Genomic DNA, 22,115 nt, shown 5'->3' on the forward strand with positions numbered 1-22,115 from the left:
CATGAGTTCAATATTAACAACAAAGAATTAAAGTTATTGTATTTTGGTCCTATTCCAATATCAGACGTAGTCAGTTTAACATACTAAGGTGTGAAAAAGATACAGGTCCCATAGAAGAGTAAGGTGAAATTATTAAATTACGTTGTAATTGTAAAACACTATCTCTAATGGTTAGAAATTGTTCTTCACGCGTTTTTATCTCATTCTAGTTTCATCTCAATCAACACACAGGCGAACGCCCGTACAAATGCCCCTATTGTCCAAAGGCTTTTGCTAGCTCAGGGAACTGCTTCTCACACAGGAAACGGATGCACGCCAAGGAAGTGGAACGAGACAGAGCAGCTCAACTCAGGTGAAGTTTATGGGAAGAAGAAGAAGGAAGAGGATTCGATTCATAGATTCTCAATTCTTGCAAATATCAAAAGGAAAATGGATTTTTTTTAGAAAGTTTATCCAAAAAAGAAAAAAAGATAGCACAATTCTCGCATCTGATCCTCAAACATTAAAAGAGCAACTGTATCTTTGTATATCTACCGTTGTACGTACATTTTCATGTCGAGCATTAGTCAACAATTTTAGCAGCAATGAGTCGTAAGCCATACGTTTAGCATAATTGTGATCATGCGCTTTCTGTTTATGTGTCATGTTATTTATTGTTTGTCTTAATTTATACATTTTTATTTATACTTTTTAACATAGCTTTAATTTATACGTTGAACGCGACCTACCATTGACTTACTTTTGTATAATGCTTTATATCGTCTCATGGAAAGTCATTTTGTACCTGGAATACATAATAATAAGAAAGAAAGAAAAAGGTCAAAAAAGTTCGTCTAAGGCAGTTATGATGTAACACATCGTGATAGTAGTGAAGACACAATTTTGTGTGTGATGATTTGTGACAGATCGTGTTTAAAGAAAATCTGAGTCCTTACAAAAATGGCTAGAATCTGTTTCTTTCCAATCCTTGCATGATTAATTGGGTAGTCCCATGTCAAAACGGACTAACTACAGTTGTGATGAAATTGAGATAGAGTGACATTTTGTGAACTGAGGGTTTTATCATGCCAGAATTAACCAAGTTTCTAGCTTCTTTAGTTTGCCAAGGGATGGAATAAGTTCTGATGAGTGGATTCTATGGCGAGTGATGAACTTTTCAGTTTTCAACACAAATGTCACACTATTTCAATTTAATCGAAAATATAGTTAGTCCGTTTTGGCATGGGACCACCTAATTGTATTTCACGGTGGCTCAGTGGTAGAGCGCTTACCTCTGGTGCGTGAGGTGCCTGGTTCGATCCTTGACCAAGTAAGTTTGTGGTGGACAACATCGTGTCCGTGAGTTTTCTCGGAATACTCCCGTTTCCTCCCATGTTTTCATTTCACCAATTCTTCCATCGTCATTCACTTGCCTTAATCATCTATCTGCATTAACGTAATGGACATAATCGTGGGACGTTAAACTGAAATATTTCGTTTCATTTTCATATAGTTGTCATTATGATTGTCGAGCATCAATGATATAATCACTTGGATTGCAGCTAATGAACTATACCTAACTTTTGATTAAAGAGTGTAGTGTTTATATTGAAACGATGTAAGAGAAGTAACTTAATTAGCTAAATACAGTTTAAAAATCATTGGGTTTTCACTTAAAGATTATATCATCAAATACCTGTTAACGATTTGATAAACATGCGGAACAAGAGTAATATGGTGATGAAATTTTTAAAAGTATCATTTCCATCGCCGCTTGTATATAGTGCTCCGGAGAAGGATTTTGGCGTCTACTCTTCGGTTCTACCACAACAAACAAAAAATGCAACACGTGTAAGAATTCTATAAAGAAATCGATTGTTAATTCAATAAATTACAAATTTAATATGCCTCATGAAACATGAAACTTGATCCGCATTAATGTATTTGTCATTTTCGAAAACTACGCATATGGATATACACTTATCATTTTGTTTAGCTTAATGAGAACTGCCGATTGCTATATATATATATATATATTGAACTTTTTTTCCTTTTTCTTTCTTTCTTTCTTTCTTTCTTTCTTTATTTTTTTATTTTATTTTTAAACGCTAAGACTATTGTAATTTAAAGATACGATATCATTCATTGTAAAGGGGCGGGGGGAATATGCCAGGATAGTTGACCGGGGTATTTAAATCGCAAAATTTCTCTATTGGATGTTGTATCAGTAGCACTTCACTCATACCTGCGTGGGTAGTTCTGGGTACAAATTCTAACGGCTTAATACTGCAACAGGGTAGAATGCGTTCAACGTTATGTATGTAATTTGATTATATTTTGTTGGTGTGCAACGTAGAACAGGATGGATAAAGGACCATGTATCTGTAACCAAAAATATTGCATTTTTTTCATATTTCTTTTTCAGTGTGTAAGATACATTATATGAAAAACATAATCTGCTTCACATACATTCCATACTAAAGTATGGAACATAAAACGTTCCATTGAAAACAGCGTAGAAGTCCGTGCAAACTCTAGGAAATGATTTTTTCACTAATCAGCAAATGTGAAAGAAAATATATATCACTTCCTTGCAAGAACAGTTATATGGTAATTATGACTTATTTTATTGTTCACTAGTTATAAACTTTTCTTTATTATTGTTTTATTTATTTTGTTGTTTTATTCTTATATGAGGCTTTCGTTGTTTAATTTCTATTCTAGTCTTAGAAGTACCTTTTTTAGTTGTAAATTCTTAACATGAGACCAAATACAAATGTTCATTTAGAAATATGTTAATTATTTTTAGTATTGATAATATGTGCAATATTAAAGGAAGAAAAAGTGTAATTTAATGACTGTATAATTAAAACCTAAAGTCATTTTATTGTATTGTTGTGCACTGGATAGCCAGCACAGGAGCTGTTATATTAGTCACTAATTTTGGTCCCAATTTGTGTATACGAATCTATGTACTGTGAACTATCATGTAAAATGTTCTTATTGTATTACAGGGTGTCTATTGGTCACGAAAGTCACGAAATCAGAAAACGGTCATGAAAGTCACGAAAAAGTCACGAAATTTAGCTTTGGGGTCACGATTTTTTTAACTGTAAAAATGTAAGTACAGATTGGAGTAACTTTTGTTCTATATAACGTCAAAATTCACCACCAAAAATGTCTGTTGTCGGGTTTAGACCCTACCAAATCGCAAGCAAAGTAAGTTTCCATAGCATGGATGAAAATTCGGCCTAATTCTCACCCAAATTCGCTCTTGAAAATGTTAGGAAATTTTATGATTTGGTAAAGAAAAGGTCACGAAGTTTCATTTTGGAATTTTAGTAGACACCCTGTATTACTACTAGGATGCATATTTAATATAAACAGAACTTTTACTCACGTAGGCACCCACAAGTCACTCTTAACCGTAGATTTTCAGTGACGGTTTGTGATCTTCATCAGTACCAGTTCTTTAAAGCATCAACGTTACTTGAAGAATTAGATTGTCGATGATTTATAGATGTGCTCTTACTATGGAAATAAAATCGTAATAATGGAAGTAGAGTAATGTTCTTACTATGGAAATAAATTCTTAACAATGGAAGTAAAGAAATTATTTTGATCAATAAAATGAATGAAATCAAATTATTCATTGGGAGGAAGAAGATTGCCAGCAGATGAATACAAAAGTTCAAAACTCATAATTATTTCACTTTTTATATGATATTTATACTACGTAGAGCATTTTAAATGTATCTGACGCCATCAACAACCTTTATTTTAACAGTTTACTTGTTTAAACATTTCAGTTTGAAACTGTTAATTTGGATACATGTTCTGACAATTTGGTTGCAGCGTAAGTTATTATTGAAATTATTATGCAGTGTCCCCATAAATTAGTTATACAGAAGTAAGTGTTGATTGTGAAGAAACTATATTTGTAACAGTAATGGTTTGTACTTCCATCAATACAGTATATCTTCAAGTTTTCTTTACAATTGTTCAATATGTGATGCTTTCACCACACAGCAAATGTTCCAGCGATACCCGATTTCCTGTCAAATTGAAGCACTTCGGTATTGATGGTCGCAGCTCGTCGACGTTTCGGGGAAGAGTAATCACGTACTTTAATGTAACCACAAGTCTATCCACGGAGCTAAATCAGGCGAACGAGGAGGCCACGAAATCGTTCTACCACGACTAATCCATGTTGGTACTTCACGATTAAGCTAGGTGGTATGACGAATATGCGGAGGTGATCCATCTTGTTGGAAAATGAAATCAGCACCTATATCTTCACGCAGTTGTGGCATTAGACACTTCTCAAACATATCAAGCTATGGTGTGCCTGTAACGGTGGGCTCAGAAAAAAAAAAAAAAAAGAAAACTACAGTTTGCTCACGCTTATGGCACAAAACATATTTATCTTTGGTGAGTCCTGTGCATATTTAGTCACCTCATGAGAATTTTCTACACCCATATCCAAACATTGTCTATGGGCCTTACCGCCGTACCTCATCTAAACACAGATATGCTCATAAAAGTATCCTGAGTTCCACACCTGTTCAATATATCTTCACAAAATTTCACTGGAACTTTTTGTGTCACTGTCACTCAAAGTTTGCAAAAGTTGCAATTTGTATGGTTTAAACTTAAGTGCTTACGCAATGCCATCCATACTGTAGGTCTGAAACGCCCAATTCTAACCTGGCACGCCTAGTTGATTTACGTGAACTACTCAAAAATGTCTACCTTATTTGTTCGACCGTCTCTTCAGAAACTGTAGGCTTACTCTAACCCGCTACAACCGGTACCGATGAAACGATGCCATGCAATGACAGTCCTTGAGATTATGGTGGCTCTTTGTGGTTAACGTGTCCTAAAGTTTCGTTGCACGGTTATAGGCCATCGGGATTCGTGAAACCACAACCAACACTGCGCACACTCTGCGCCTTTATACGACTGCATGATGACTGGCGCAATACTAGGGAAGATAAACACTTGTGCCTCCAGTGCTGGTGTCTGAAACTAACAACTGGAAACAAATAACGTCCGACAATAAACTTGGAAGATATAATGTATTCATGGAGGTATAAAACATTACGTTACGAATATAGTTTCTTCATGACCAATGCTTCCTTTTGTTTAACTAATTTATAGACACGTGATATTTTAAATAAATACTATATTGTATTGTAATATCTTAGCCATAAGGCTGCGACCCTAATCATTAAAAACCGGATAGTAAAAAATTTAAAGAGTAATCATAATTTTAGACTGAATATTCTGTTAGGCGTCGAGTAGTTGGGCTTAGATATATATATAACATGTCTACTGTTTTCAGCTTTAACAAACTCAAAGAGGAAACAGCACAAATGTAGGATGAAGGGTACCTAAAACTATGTAACAACAACTAGTTGCTTTTTTTTCCGCACAAGTACATAGTAGATGAAGAACACTAGTAGTTTCTTTTTTTTTTTTTTTCTTTCTTTGTATAGATCCATCGACAATGTAATTCTTCAAGCAACATTGTTTCCTTAAAGAATTTGTGCTATTTGAAATGACAAAACATCATTGAAACGTCTATAGTTAAGAATGTCATTTGTGGGTGCTTACGTGAGTAACAAGCTTTGTTCGTATAAAATGTACTTTACTTTCGAGATCAGCAGCTGATAATAATCTGCAGCCAACACAAAGAAATTAAGAATGCAGGGATCATTTGCGTTTAAATATGCAAATAATATTCTAATTATGTTAATTCTGTCAACTGACAGAGTCGAATGAATTTAAACCTAAAGGAAATAAATTTTTCGTCTTTGTTTTTGTATGTACAGTTATAGAAAAAGAAATATTATAAATAACATAAAGGATTGTTTTTATTGTTGAAATATAATTTGTTTTCTAAAAGTAAGCAATTTCTATTATTGAATGGAATACCGTGTTCACTCGAGTAATAGTCGCCTTCACATAGTAGTCTCACCTTATATTTGAAGTAAAAACATTCGCCAAAAGAAATTTCCCGCATAAAAGTCGCAGTCTATGGGATTTTTATCTTTGTGAACGATACTTCCTTCGAAATTGCTTATCTTGCGCGAATCCGAGCAAACGAACTTTTCGTGTTACTGACACGTCACACCATGACCCATCTGTCAATAGAGATCAAGCAACCTACTTCCACCCTCCATTTTATGTTAATACAATGCTGTAGGTATCAAAATTCGAAATTGTTTTGATCATAGCGATAGTTGAATGGCAGTTTTCCTCGCGTAATAGTCGCAGTTGAATTTTCGATTTAAAAAATTGGTACAAAAAGTGCGACTTTTACGCGAGTAAACACGGTATTATTGAATCTTTCAAATATATTTGTGAAATTTCAGTTGCATTCGTTTATATCCACTGTCATCTTACCACAATATAGAACTAAGTAGTAGACAAAACAATATTTATTTATTTTTAATATTGGCGATTTCTGATTTTACGTCAGTAAATTTATCTGGTCACAAATTTCAAGTTAAAGACAAACTTCTTTCATGTTTTATTTGAAATGTAATTTAAATAGTTTCTTTTTTTTAAAATAGTAAATTGAGTAGTTTTTGTAGTAATTTTAAGTGAGATTTTTCCATGTTAATGTATGACCATTGTCCTTAGTCCATCCTCACTTAACCAGTTACTACCTTACACTTACTGAATATTAGTGGTATATATAGTATGAAATTTTGTAATAAAAATAACTGGGTGTGAAGTAATAACACACGATTTATGTTTTGAACAAAATATGGTAGCATTTAATGTAAATGGGACGTTTTATTATATTTAAACATTAATAAAGAATTGAGAAGAGCAAGAATCGATTATATAATGATGATACGTTCTTCTAAGAAGATATTGTCAGGTATGCTTAAGAAATGGAAGACTGTATACGAATATATAACTGATCAGTTGAACTGAAACTATTTAATTTTATTTACTTATTTATTTATATATTTATTTATTTATTTATTTATTTAGTAGGCAATGTTGTGTTTAGTACTAATGTATATATGTGTATAGAAACGAGTAAATGATATGTGGTGTATGTGTTTAAAAAAAAATGTGACACTCATAAAGAGAATCTCAAAACTCCAGACACAGACCAAAATATCTACTGACAAGTAACGAAAAATAATCTAAGATAAAATTTGGGAAAGTAGAGTGCTTTCGATGTGCGACATATTGTTTGCATCCATTTGTCTATGCATAAATGTGCGATTAGTAGTAAGCCTTATATATATATAGTATGTGATTTTTTTTAAAATCTTGTAATGCTTTTGTTTTGTACTTTTATATGTAGTCACATGATGCCATTTGCGTTGATTTGTGATAAGACTAACTTCACTATAATCATGCTGCATTAAGGAAAATAGGAGTAAATAATGTTTCTTCTTGATTCGCAGGCATCTCTTATACCAATTTGCAATCAAGTTAAAACACCAATTCATCGAAAATTTTGCTAGTAGATTTTTTTTTTCTGGGTGGATAAAAGTAAAACGGTACTAAACAATTACTCATAATTTTTAGAGCTATTTTTTTAAAGTTTTCCACAAAGTTTAAGTAGTTTACATAAAAAGGCTCATAATTGAATTGTTTTAGGAAACAGTATTGTAATTATCATTTTTGCTGCATTGTAGTAGCTCATATAAATATCCCTTTCGAGTAATTTGTGAATAAATAATAGTTTATGTTATTGTAAATTAAAGCTAAAATGATCCAATTTAAAGATCTCCCTCCTATTGGTAAGGTATTCAGAAGTTAGTGACAGATACAAAATTAATATTAGAGGGAATTCATTTCAGTACAGTTTTAAAGGTAATTTTCTATCTAATCCGGATTGCTCATACCAGAAAGGATCACTAATAACTTTTTTTCTTTTTTAAAATACATGTTCAGTATGAATTCAGAAACTTAAAGAAGATATTAAGACACAAATTGTAGGGAGGAAAATCATTTACAAACATTTTGTGTATAAAATTGTAATTTCTTAAAAACCGAAGAAAACCGCTAGATTTAACTGTATCACATTAAACTTTATCTAAAATATACGGCTACTCATAAGTTGGAATAGGATGGACATGGGATGAACTCAACTATTGGATAGAAAACATTTTTTTTTTCACTTCATACTTCAGTAGTAGATAATTCCTCAGATAGTGTTTGTATTCTGTAATTTATACGATAATATTTATGACAAATCTTTTTCTTGTAATTTATATAAATACTCCTTAATATGTATTTTAGATATATAAATATATATATATTTTTAGTATAGCGTTTTTGTACGTAGGCAGAGATTATATTTTATTATTATTATTATTATTTCCTTTTGCTGACTAGTTTTATATGTTCAATTGATAGTATATGCAGAGATAATTATTGTATGTAGCTAATTTTGCTTTATAAATTAATATATTTCTTTGGTATCTAGAAAGTAAATAGTTGGGATCAAAATTCAATGAAATTCCCAAGTTTATGTTATATGGCAGTGTTTTTTAGTTCAAACTAAATATTTCTAAAATTAAATTCCTTCAAATGTTTTTCCTTGATATGACCGTCGAATATTTGAGAGAATATTGTGAGAAATAGCTTCAAATGATATTTCGATATTTTGAGCCAAAAAAGTATGTGTGTTTAGAAACTTCTTAGTAGAAATCTATGTTGATTAATACTTTCTAAATATTTTCCACTACATAAAGTAAATTACATATTTAAAATTTAACTATTACATATTTAGAGATACAGTTTCGGCAGTATATCATTGCCTTCATCAGACAATTACACAAAACATTTTCGGTTAGGTAAACATTAGTCTATGAATCTTTTTATTATTACTATTATTATTATTATTATTATTATTATTATTATTATTATTATTATTATTATTATTGTTATTATTATTATTATTATTAGGTCAAAGGACTCAGAATTAAATTTCGACAGAGGCAGCTTCAATAAGGTATGGGATTATATAATTAATAACAAATACCAAAAGTTTTGACATAAAAATCTTCTAGTATAATTAGGCACCAACTTTAGATATAGCAGCTTTGAAAATTTTCAAAAATAGCAAATGGTAGCTATCTATAGTTAATTTTCAGCGTTTCTGAAGTTTTCGATATCTTACAGCTGTACTACGTACATTTTCGTGTTGCAAGTGGAAGGTTTTGATTCCCGAAAATAAAGAAGTGGGAAGATTAAATTAAGGAGTATAATTTGGTGTTATTCTGAGAAAACCTGCTTGAAAAAGTTCGCAGGAGAAAAGAGAATAAATTTTATCATTCAGTGTACCGGTATCTTATAAAGTGGTTAATATGCAAACTTCAACGTTTATTCTTTTATTGCTTTACGTTACGTTATATACAAAATAAGATTATTCAATATGAAATTAGTGATTTATAACGCAAAATCAGTTACATTCGTCAATTAACACTCGCTTGGTAGGTTTCTTCTAATTAAGTAGCTCACTGAAAGATAGAAATCGTCACCTACTGACTTAAAATGTATGTTGAAATGTTGAAATTATATCGTATTTATTATCAAAGATCGTATATCAGGAGCTTAGAAAGTCATGAGAAAATAGAATAGGAAGGACAAATGTCATTGGTCTCCATTCAGTAAGGGACAGTAGCATACGCGTTGCCCACATGTTCTTCAGACATGATAGTGCCCTTTTTGCCCAAGTGGCCAATGCGCTTGCTTTCTGTGCATGGGTTCCGAGTTCGATTCTTAGTAAGACACTTGCCTTGAATACAAATCCAGATAGTAGTTGGAATTCTGCTTTATATCCTCGGTGCTGGGAAGGAACGCTAAACTTCAATCAATCGAACACCCCTTAACCTGATTGGTTTCAAAAGAAAGCTTATTGTGTAGAATCGTGGTTTGTCGTTTGAGCTCCTGATATATAGGGTGAGTCAGAAGTCCCGTACCACCCCTTATAAAATGAAAGCGAGTGTAGATAACTGAAATTGGTAATATTAGGGATACGTTAGGCCGAGGGGTAATCTTAACGGTGCGTGTCCGGTGAACGACCGCCATTTTGCTGTCCGCCACTTTGAATCTCACTCAAAAAGTTTAAATGGAAAGGGGATCTTGTGATATATGAAACAAAACCAGAATTTTAAGAAAAACTCGGTGGTATAATCAGATTTAACGTAACTTTAATAGCTATGAAGTTATAATCACATGAAACTCAGATTACCTCTTACAGCCAGCACAATGCGTTAAATGTGCTGGCTGTGTTGCGCTACGCATGTTTGCAGACTTATTTCCCAAGCTGTTTAAACAGGGAACAATGTATCATGGGTCATTTGTGCACATGCATCTTTGTATCCGTTGCTCCAAATGATCAAATTCCTAATCTTTTTGCTATGTACAGTCCGCAGCAAAAATCCTGCAACATAAGCATGTAAGTTAATTGTGAAACGACGAAGTCTTTTGCTCCAAAATAAGTGTGATGGGGAGGACGCCGAGGTTTCCCCTGGCGTGATTCGTGCCACTTAGACGATATCTCGATTCCCTACACTGTTAGGCGTAGTTTCACAATAAACTTACATGCTCATGTTGCAGGTTTTTTACTGCGGACTGTACCATTGCCTTTAGGTGACCCCACAGGTCCAATGGCGAGAAATATGGTGATTTGGCAAGCTATTTCACTAGCCCACGTCGATAAATCCATCGACCATCAAATTGTTCATCCAAATACGAACCTGCAGTCCATAATGAGGTGGCGCCTCATAATATTGATAAAATAAGGGAGAGCTATCATCCAGGGCCGACACTGAAGGAAGAATGAGTTTCTCTAACATTCCAAGTAACGCTCTGCAGTTAAGGTGCCAGGTGTAATAAATTGACCAATAATACGTGTTCTAGATGCCTGCCCATACTATAAATTTACCTGCACCAACTATTTCACATGGATCTGTCCACTTGGAGTTATCTGGAGACTAGTAGCGTAGATTTTGTTCGTTTATTTCCTCTGTAACATAAAAATTTGCTTCATCCGTTTGTAAAATTTGCATTGCAAAGTTGGAATCCTGCCGTAACTGTTTCACTGTATACTCACAAAATTGCATTCTCTGATCTGGGTCATGTTTAGAAAGATGTTATTGCAGCTGCAGCTTGTAAGGATACGACTTACACATCTGTAACACACTGTAAATAGAAGTTTGGCTGACGTGGCTGTGGAAACTTAAACGATGTGAGCACTGCCGTAGCTGAGCCTTCGTCAATGACAGTTCTGATCTTTCGTGATCGTCACCTGTCCTCGACAGTACCAGTCTCTTCGAACTTGGTCAGTAGCTGTTCCACTGCAATGCTTGAAAGGAGCATGTTGAGGATACCTTTCCTTGAAATCACGAACTATAGCACGGGCTCTTCTACCATTCTATATCTTGATGATCTCAGTGCGGTCGTCTTTGGCTAATGGCATGGTTCAACAACTGAAAATGAGAGAGAAATTTGAGTTTCATGATTATAACTTCAAAGATATTACAATTACATTAAATCTGATTACATCATTGAGTTTCTCTGAAAATTCTAGCCCTGTTTAATATATCACATGACCCCTTCCCATTTGAACTTCTTGGGTGAGATTCAAAGAGGCGGACAGCAAGATGGCGGCTCGCCTGTTCACTTGACACGCACCATAAAGATTCCCCCTCGGTCTGACCATGTCCCCTTACCAATTCGGGATATCTACACTTACTTTAATTTTATAACGGGTGATATGGGATTTTGAATCACACTGTGTATTCTCTTTAGGCTTTGTATGCGTTTTGAGTTTTTCCAAATGTTTAACATTCTCATCAAAATTATTTGTATTGCGCTGAAAGAATACAAGATTCATTATTCTCTAATTCGTTCCGTGTAACTTTACCTTAAAAATAAATTTAAAATATGACTATATAAAATACATTTGTAAATATTTCTTCGTAATCATAGTATTTCATGCTGCAAATAGTTCATAACGCTGATTAGTAATTTCCAACGAAGATAATTTTTAGACAAATTCGTAGTTATTGGGTTACTCCAAAACAAACGAAAAGTTTCGGTGTACGTTCTTTTAAAAAAATGAATGAAGTTCGTACTTTTTTGTGCACCATAAAATAAAAGAACGCATTTCTTCTCGTATGTGTTGATTAGAGTAGATAAAAGGGAAGTGAACGTTTTCTACATATAAGTATACTTCGAAGAGAAACATAGTATCATTTATTTTAATACAGTATTGTCTCCGAAATCCGAATTCCCCAGAACTTAAACAACGTGGAATGCGAATGTAAACTTCGAGCAAACTTTGCCGCGGAATCCGAACGCGCAGCAATTGTTGGTGTGTGTTGTGCGTACGTTTCTCCAGCACTTGTGTCACCAACGCGCTTTGTCGTTCAGTTCGTTGCGGAAGGTGTAAAAGCATCTGTTTTTGTGTCTGTTCTGACTATTTTAAACACAGAAGGTAGTTTTATTCTTATGGTAGTGAATTGCATCTGCCTACCGTAAACTGTAAAACTCCTTTTCCACTTCCGATCATGTTCAATATCACGACATCGGAGTTTCCACTGAAGAAGGCTCCTATTCAGAAGAGCCTGATCCAGTTTAGTGCACTCGTCTTTATATACTTTCCAGAGTCCCTCAAGTATTATGGTTCGACATTTTGCAATGTTCTTATTGCTAAAATCATTTTGAAAATGGAAATTTGAGGCACCCATTTGTATTATCTGAAAAGAGAAACGTCGTGAAACTCAAACGTGGTTCTGGAACGAATTAAGTTTAGGTTCCAAAGTATCACTCTATTAGCATGGTATATACCGGGTGTATCAAAAGTTCGGGGAAAAAATAGAAAAGTTTGTTGGAAACAGGTGGTTTTCAATCTAAAATAGTGGAATCGCATCAGCCGTTAGGGCTCCACATTGGTAAGGCGTCCTGTGTCAAATAGAAAAGCAATGTCGTCAATTCATCAGGCTGATCCCTTGGATGTTCACCATTGCAACAATATAGTATTGTTGAGAAACTGATTTTTGATGTCTTCTAGATTCGCCTTACATAACAATGTGCAAGTTCTCCGTGGCATTTTTACATGTTCACACGTTACTTTAGAACAACCTTTTGAACCTGGAACGTTGCTTTTTCATTTCTCTACACAGCGCATCATTAACATATGAACATGAATCTCTTTGTCATTCCTCACATCTGTACATGCCCCTTTACAGACACAACTGAAAGAAGTGTTTATAAAAATCGACAAGAGATACCGTAAAGGAGAGGTTTTTTTTTCTTTTTCGATTACTTTTTCAACATTTGGCACCGTTTGCAAGATTTGAACCTGCTTCCGGTTGGAGTTTTCAATTCATGTATGATCATGTTTTCTTTCTTCTTGCATGCAATATGTAATAAGCAAACATATTACACACACAATTAATTATAATGTCAGTGATATATAGTGTTCATTGGGCAAAACACTCCAAACAATAACGGTTCAACTTAGACTGGAGAAATGATTGTCCTTCGTTTTTCATTATAATTTGGCCATGAAACAAACACCTGGGAGATATGCAACCCCTGTATACAATTATGTGGTGTTGGAATAATGCGTAGGACATGATGCTTTTTTTTATTATTTGAGCATTTCCGGTGTACCCGTAAAAATGTAATAAAGAAATAATGACCATGTTTTTCAAATATTCAATTAGAACTAGACGATCTACACAAAATTTGCAATCGATCAGTGAAAACGTCATCTTTCTAGAGCCTGTAGTTTCCGAGATCTCATTGTCGAAAGGATTGGCCACAAACGTATAGTTTAAAAGAACTCCAAAGATGGCAGCACAATTCATTTGCATTGATTTTGGAGAAGGCTTATTAAAACACAAAGGCTTTGAACAATAATTAAAAAAGATAAACTTTTAGAAAAGAGAGCTATTTAAATGATTTATTTAAAGTACACACATTTTAAAGTATATTTGTCTTTGTTAACCGTGAATCACAAATAACCGTAAATCAAAGGTTTGAAATCACACAATACAGGTTGGAGATCAGACGCTTTAATTGCTATTGTAGCATTTTGATAGATAGATAGGGCGTCTATGGAGTCCAAACGGCTCTACAATTGGAAAAATTCTATTATTTTAGATGGGACACCTCTTATTTTTAGTAACTTCCATTTTTCATATCTATACTCATAACAGAGTCTTGGTCCCGAACTTTTGATACATCCAGTATATTCCAGTTCAGCTTTAAAATGTTATGTCTTCCCAGAAGATATTTACGATTAGAACCACAAGTAATTGTATGAAACATTTTTCAAAACTAATAATAAACAATATTTAAATATTATGTGTTGTATATATTAGCACCTTATTTAAAATTATAAGACTTTAGTACTAAGTATATCCATCCCTGGCTTGCTTAATTATGTTTCAGACTTCTGTCTTCAAATTTACTTCAGTTCATTAGAAAGCTCTTCACCGAGAAAATCCTGTAATACCTTAACCAAGAAAGTATTGAGTCGAATTCAGCTTATTGTATGGAATTTTTTTAAAAAAATCAATGCAAGTCCCAAAAATTCTAATTTCAGTAACGTAATGCCTTTTTTTTTTTTTTTTTTGGCCATTCATTACGAAGTGTAGTTTGAGGTCAGTTCGCATTTAGCTGTTCTGTGTATTAAAAGATATTTTTCATCCTAATTGCTTTTCTAATACTTTCATAAACGATATATGTAGTATGAATAATTCTCAATATTTGAATGCACTACGTATTCTTGTTATACTAATTATAGTAACAACCTTGCTAGATTAGAAACAATTAGCTTGTATAGATGAGCCTATCGTAAAACTTCGTTTTTATCTGTTAAGTTACAGCATACTTACTTGTTCAACGAGATTAGGAAAACGTAAAATTTGGTTTTTAAACTCAAATACGTAGTATATTTGATTTATAGCATACATACATGTACCGTATGAATTTTATGATTGAACAGTAAATAGTGTTCAGTGAAGGGAAACAATGGCAAAATACTATTTGTGTATATTTTTCTTTGTAAATCTTATTGTGACTAGAGGCTTGCTGTACATTATAATGAATAAAACATTTTAAAAATGGACGTAGATGTATGCAATCATACTGTATTTAAAAAAAATGAAAATTGTACCGTTGTTTTGGTGTACATTATCTTGATGTATTTGAGCGAATTGGGTAAGAATGTACTTCCGTTTTCGTAAGCATATTTCTATACTGTATGAAATACTAGTTTGATTGTAATAGTTGCGGTATTATGTATGTCATAAAGGTGCTGATAACATTTCCTCAAAAGCTATGATTTTTTTTCTTGTATAGGCTATTTATTTTCTTACGTAGTGTTGCAAGTACAAAGTACACAATCAGGGATTTTTGTCACAATTGACATTGAAACAAAATTTTTTGCCTTCGTGTGAAATTTGTAGATTGCCTCAGGTACTCTCTCAGTTGAAATCAATGACAAAAGAACCTAGTGGAATCCATGCAATTATGAATCAGGTTAAGTACCTTGGTTATTATTTGTGAGGAGAATTTTTTGATGTAGAAAATTCTGTCATTTTTTTTTTTTTTTTCAAATGAGAAAAAATATTAAAAACCTTCACAAGCGGTAGTGTTTTTCGTTCATGTATTTAGTTTCAGTGCATCTAACACCTTGATCTTACATACATGTCATTAAAGTAGCAAAACTGTCTCAGGTTGTACTCAGGTACCATTTGCCTACAGAAAAACTAACAATAGATCATGGCGGAGTTCAACATGAATTGTTATTTACAGTATGTTAGTATATTTTATAACGAAAACAAAGTAGTTAAAAAGAATCAATATCTGTTTTAATTCTATTTTGTACTGTAGTCCAGATAATGGGCGATTAGAAACTCAAGAACATAATATTGAAGAAAAGTCCGATACATCTTACAGGGAAGTTGTCGAGACTATCCAAACCTTCTTGGTAAGTTTTCATATAGTTAGAACTGCTAAAGAGTAGATCAGGTGGAGAAAAAAAAAATGAACTTAAGGGAACAAAATAGAATTTTGAGTCTTACCAAGTAAACAAATTACAGGCAGATAACTCTCTTCTTCATGAAAAGGTCTAAGCTAAAGTGTTTAGTGAACTATATATTAAAGTAAAGTAATAAAAGACATTGCTGTCGAACCGTATTGACCTATTTAGAAATGGTTGACCTAATGAACAACTAAATACTTCCTTCTTTCCTGTTGTAATGATGAAATAGTACATTTGACGTGTAATAGAACTATTGTTTGTAATCTGTACAATGATGTGATAATAGTTATAATGTATGAACAGCTCAAGGAAAGTCACATTTTCTAATTTTCAAGTAAACTACAAAAGAAAGTTCTAACCTTCCCGTGCAGTGCAATGCAACGACACTTATTAAACAAACTTCCTCTGCCATCTACAGGTACATTTCCGAAATTAAACTACCTACATACTATTCTATGGTCCCATCCCAACACATTCTACTTAATTTTACCGGAAGTGGCGCTTACCCTTGTCTTCGCTCGAGCCGCTCATATTTGTCCACCGGAAATGACAGTTACCATTGTCTTCTCCCGAGCCACTCATATATATCTTCATCGGAAGTGACATTTACCATGATCTTCTTCGGAGCCTTTCATGTATCTTCATCGAAAGTGTCGCTTACCATTGTCTTCTCCCGAGACACTGATTTGTATCCCTTTGCTAGTTGTATGTGCGTCACTGTTAGGACTGTGTGTTACTATTACAAGAAATATATATATTAAAAAATAGTACAGTGTATAAATAAATAAATAGTCGAACAAAAGCTATCAACTGCATAAGATTAGCAACGAACAATGCTTTTTTAATACCGTAAAAATATCGATTTTCTGAAAACTACTCATAAGAATCGATCCTCAAGCATGTCACTGTTCAGCACATGCCTTGCCTTTGAGGAATATTATAGTTATTTAAAAATTGAAATTTAAAATTAATCGTAATTTGGGGCTACATTTTGTTAGCCATACCGTATACTGTCGTCTTTCCGGTATCCTACTGAAAAGTTTGATTATTGTATACTTCAGTATCTTTTTCATTGTAGTAGGCGGTGTAGTTATGGTACAGTACTAAATTTAGGTATACAAAAAAAAAAAAAAAAAAAATCACTTCCGGAAACTACGCGTAAGAATCTACACTCTACGCGTAAGAATCTACACTCTACGCGTAAGAATCTACACTCACCTACAGTATATCATTTTGTCCATCTTAATGAAATTTCTCGAACAATATATGTATCACCATTGAACATTTTTTTTTTTTTATCAAGCCCTAATAATATTGTAGAACCTTAGGGAATTACATTTCGTGGTCTTGTAAGATTGATGTTTTTCCATGAAAAACTGTTATTTGTGCAAGAAAGGTTTATCATAATATCCACATAAAATTAAAAAAAAAAAAAAGAAAAAAAACTTTTGATGTCGTTACATTGCAGTTCAAACTTACAGCTTCTTTATTTTAACACACAGTTTGTATTCTTCAGTTGCTTTTCATCTTTTTGTAAACTTCCACATTAGGTTGCCATATTATCCTATGAACAATCCTATTGTTAAATAATCTAACAGCTGGTTGTCATTGATACTATTTCTCTGTTAAGAACAACTTGCACTTGTTTTTTTTTTTCATTGTTGTACTAAGAAGAGAATGACAACGGTAACCTTTAGAAGTTATAAGCAGTTCATAGATTTTTCGCGATATATTTGTATACGTCGCGCCAGTATTTTTGTTAACGAATTTTACTGAAAGTATGGTTTTGTAAAATCAGAAAATATATTTGCAACTCGTTAAGCTAGGAAATAATGTAGCACAACATTTAAACTTCCGCATAAACTGCGTTAATACGAGTTTCGTTGCTATATTATTGATTCACATTGATCCAATAGAAATGATAGAAATCTGATAGAAATGAATCACATTGATTTCGCTATGAACTATTGATAGTTCTTCCATCTCCAATGTAGCATTATGACAGATTGTGATACAATATGTTTCCTTTTTTTCTTTCTTAATTATCAATAAGTATCTACCGCTTGTGGGTTCAATATTTTACCTCAAAATTTCTCTCTTTCGTTGTTATTAATATAGAAATATTGCCTCATAATCTACCTCTTGCACTTCACGTACAACTGAACCTCATATATACGAGAAACAAATTGTATACATATACATTATATAACAGGATTGATTCTTAATACGATATTTTATCAATGAGCAGAGAAAGTGTACATTATTTCCACTACTCACGTTAGTAACAGAATTTCTTCAATAGCTTTTTGTAAAGAATAGTAATTGTATAGAGATCTGTGATTGCATAGAATTATAGTAATACTAGAGTAGTATTGTATATGTTTATCTTGAAACACTATATTTTATTTTTCGTTATGTGTCTAGTTATACTTGTATGTAGCGTGAAAAAAGAAATTTATATATATATATACAACACAGTGAAATCTTTTCAGGTAAATATGAGAACTTATATTGAGATTTTATATATTTGATTACTTGTTCTTCAGATGACAGATTTGCAGGCGTAATTAGTAAAAATTCATGTTCTTATGTCTAATTAAGTTGTTTTCTGTGACAGATTTACAGGCATAATTCGTAGAATTCATGTTCTTATGTCTAATTCAGTTGTTTTGATTGGAGGTGTTGGATATCACATTCGTGAAAGTATATGTTATTGCCGTCAGACTTGCGACCAATTTTGCACATGTTCTGTTGGGAAGTTCCGAAATGAACGCATCAACTTCACGTTCTCGGTACCTCATCATTTTCTCTTAAATCGAAAGAGTTTTTTAACCTGCAGATGGGCAGGCTATTTCTACGGGCAAAAGAGTTCTAATAGACCTATCATTAAAATATTTCATATTTCGCCACTTATAAAATAATTTGTTTTATGTCAAATTTAGAATGATTAATTTTCGTATAAAGTATGTTCATAGTTTTAGAAACAATTTGAGTGAAATGAGTGATGAATCATCAGAATGTACAGTTTATATATATTATGCACTGTAATTCGTAGTGTTTACAGTTAATTTAGTAAAAATACCTCACTTAAGTCTAGTTTTTAGTGGTAATAATCGTATTCGTTATTTCAGTTGTTGAAGTAGTACTGGAAAAAGAACTTTTTTTCGAGATGTCATCAAACTAACAAAAGAGCATTGACCAAAATAAATTAACATACAGTCCATCTCTTTTAGCTTCAGTGCATAATCGTGGGAGTTTAGTATAGCGTAAACTTACGGAAACTTGTGGATATTTAATAGCGGTATCTGCTAACAGAATGAGCAAAATCAGCTTTTTTTCGATCAGAAAGCTAGATTTTTTACTTTACTTTTTTTTTTAACCTGTTATTTAGTACAGTAATGAGTGTAACCTAGGAATTAACCATGATTATACACGGTTTTACGATCTTTTGAGTCTAGAACCGTTGTAATTTGTCCAATTCAGGCTGGAATGGTAATCTTACGTAAGGCATCCCTAACTGGACTGGAAAATGTGAAAAACATAGTTTTCATTTGTGTACCATATTGGACTGAATAAATACTACCTCACATTTATTTGCTTGATATGTTAAAATTATCGTACATTAAAGAATTACAATACCGTTATGTATTGCAATACCTTTATGTGAAGTGAAATAAATAGCTCTCTTTACACATAAAGGGAAAACAAAATGAAGTTGAAGACTGAGAACTGTAATGAACTAACTAGCGTAGTGCATATCAAAAAACAAAAACAAAAGCGTTGTAGGCTTCATAAGCAGACTGCGTGTTATGCGGTACGTCGTCTGATTTGTCGGATCACTTCACGTATTTCAGCACCTTTCTTTTATTATTATTATTGTACTGCACATAGAAACAGATTGCGTAAAAATCTCGGGTTCAACACAAACAAAGGAAATTTGAATAAGTTTTGTCTTATTATTGTAAGCATCTTCATTAATGAACAAAAATAAGCTTAGTAATTTGTAATGTTTGAAACGTAATTTTATCTTTAAAAAGTTACGTACAAATTCAGCAATCGTTTCAGACTATTTAGTCTGAAATTTTATGTGCAGCGACTACAACGTTCAATTTCTGATGTGTTTATGAACAGTAATGTGATTAGAGGTAAGAAACATGGAGTTAGTGAGGAAGGATGAACGGATATATTATACAAGTAACAGTCAAATATACTAACGTATTGTAACTTGTAAATCGCAAACATCTTGAGGTTTTACACTATGGGTTTTGGTAAAGCTTCCAGTATGTTCGAGCAAAAGATTTAAAATTGATTTGCGACATGGCGCTGTGGACAAAGTTGGAACATTCTCATTGAAACATTGTCATCAGTAACCCCACAAGAAGCACGTTGGCTTAAGACTTTTATATTGTGAAAATCCGATATTAAAAGCCTCAAAATGCGTGTATTTATAAGTTAGTACCACAGTTAGCCTGTGTAATTACTTGTTATTCATTGTACTCACTAACTCACCGTTTCTTACTGACAGTATTGCCAATAAAGGTAGCAAATATTCATAAAAAATTGGTAATGGTTCAATAGATTCATTTCACAGCAGAGAAAAGTATGATTAATTTTTATATATCCTGATTTTATTTATAAAACAGCTCGGGCTGCTGACAGTAACAATAGTAAAAACATTGAATGATTGATTCAGATAAGAGATATCTTACCTTTGTAAAGATTTCACTGTCGTTGTTCAAATTGATATAATATTGGAATATGTATGTGAATGTATAGACCGTTATCTGTGTCTGGAGTGTAGTTGGCTGTCACGAAAAAAAGGAAAAGAATGGATTCTTTCTAACGCCATTTTATTGTAATATGTGTATAGGATAGGTAGTGCCAAAAGTGGCTTCCAGCTAAAGCTAGTCATAATTCAGTGTATTTTGCAATGCAGCTTTGATATTATATATATATATATACATATAAATATAAGAGAATCCTATAAGCTAAATGTTAGTGTTACCGTAATGCCATAAAATGTAATGCCAAATGCTGTAATAATAAAATGTAAAGTAATTTTTGATGTATTTTTTTGTCAGTGTAAAAGAGCAGTGTTGTACAATGCCATGTGCATGAGGCAGAAAGAAAGTAAATGAATAATTACATTTATGTTATGTTTTTGTGTAAAACTAGATGAAGTAGATCCTTTCTAATCCGACCGTTCTTTGTACGGATTACTGAAAATGTTTTTTGGTAATAACAGATACGCGTAAACATTATATTCAGCAGCAATGGATTGTTGCGTCAGATCTGACATGGTAGCTTTACTTATTGAAGTCACAATTCGGACCAGTCTCCTTTCTACATTTCTAAACTTCAAATAAAACAGCAAATTTAGTGACATCTGCTCAAAATCGATGGATAAAGATAACACATACAGGAAGTGGAGGTTCGGTGGAAACGTCAAGCCTGTTATGCATTCGGTCCGTGAGCCTACCCTTAAAATCTTATTTACATAAAATGGAAATACAAGGGACGTTCAAGTTACAACCGAATTTTTTCTCTCTTTTTTTCTGTTACATAAGGAAGACATCATGCAAATCAATTACTGCTCTTTTCCAAGGTACTTCACATATACAGGCACACACTTGTCCCATCGGTGTGGGAGTGCCCGTATCCCTGCAGCATAGAATTCTTTGGGACGATCTTTCAGCTATTTCAGCTCTCATGTTTTGACTTCGTCAACGGTGAGGATTTTTTGTCCTCCCAAGTGCTCCTTCAGGGCACCAAAAAGATGGAAGTCGCAAAGCGACAGATCGTGGCTATACGGGGATGGTCAAGGATCTCCCGACCAAATTTAGTATAGCTGTGACCGTTGTCGTGGCCGTATATGGACGCGCGTTGTCATGCAGGATGATGACACCATCTTCACTGTTTCTGGCCGTTTTCTTCTCAGTGTCTTTGACTTTGGTTCGGAAGAGGTTGCTGTAGTACGCCACATTGATTGTGGCCCTGCTTGCCAGAAAATTAGTGTCAGCCAGGATATCACCCTGTCTTTGTCCCAGAATACCGTCAGCATCACTTGGCCAGTGGGGGCGTGTGCCTTGAAGTT

General features: G+C 33.3%; 1 protein-coding gene across 5 annotated transcripts in view; it reads left to right on the top strand.

Annotated features, from left to right (window-relative positions):
• Nucleotides 1-21,172, top strand: part of LOC145683977 (uncharacterized) — a 75,454-nt gene extending 54,282 nt beyond the window's left edge. For 4 of the 5 annotated variants that reach the window (XM_081755720.1, XM_081755722.1, XM_081755723.1 and 1 more), the window contains one exon: nucleotides 210-21,172. In XM_081755720.1, coding sequence (XP_081611846.1) covers nucleotides 210-356 — 147 coding nt within the window. In that variant the 3' untranslated portion in view covers nucleotides 357-21,172. The remainder of the gene's footprint in view (nucleotides 1-209) is intronic. The other variant, XR_014131218.1, reaches the window with a different exon arrangement.
• The last annotated feature ends 943 nt before the right edge of the window (nucleotides 21,173-22,115 follow it).

This window comes from Thermobia domestica, chromosome 4 (assembly GCF_964235325.1).
Source record: "Thermobia domestica chromosome 4, izTheDome1.hap1.1, whole genome shotgun sequence".
NCBI lineage: Eukaryota > Metazoa > Arthropoda > Insecta > Zygentoma > Lepismatidae > Thermobia > Thermobia domestica.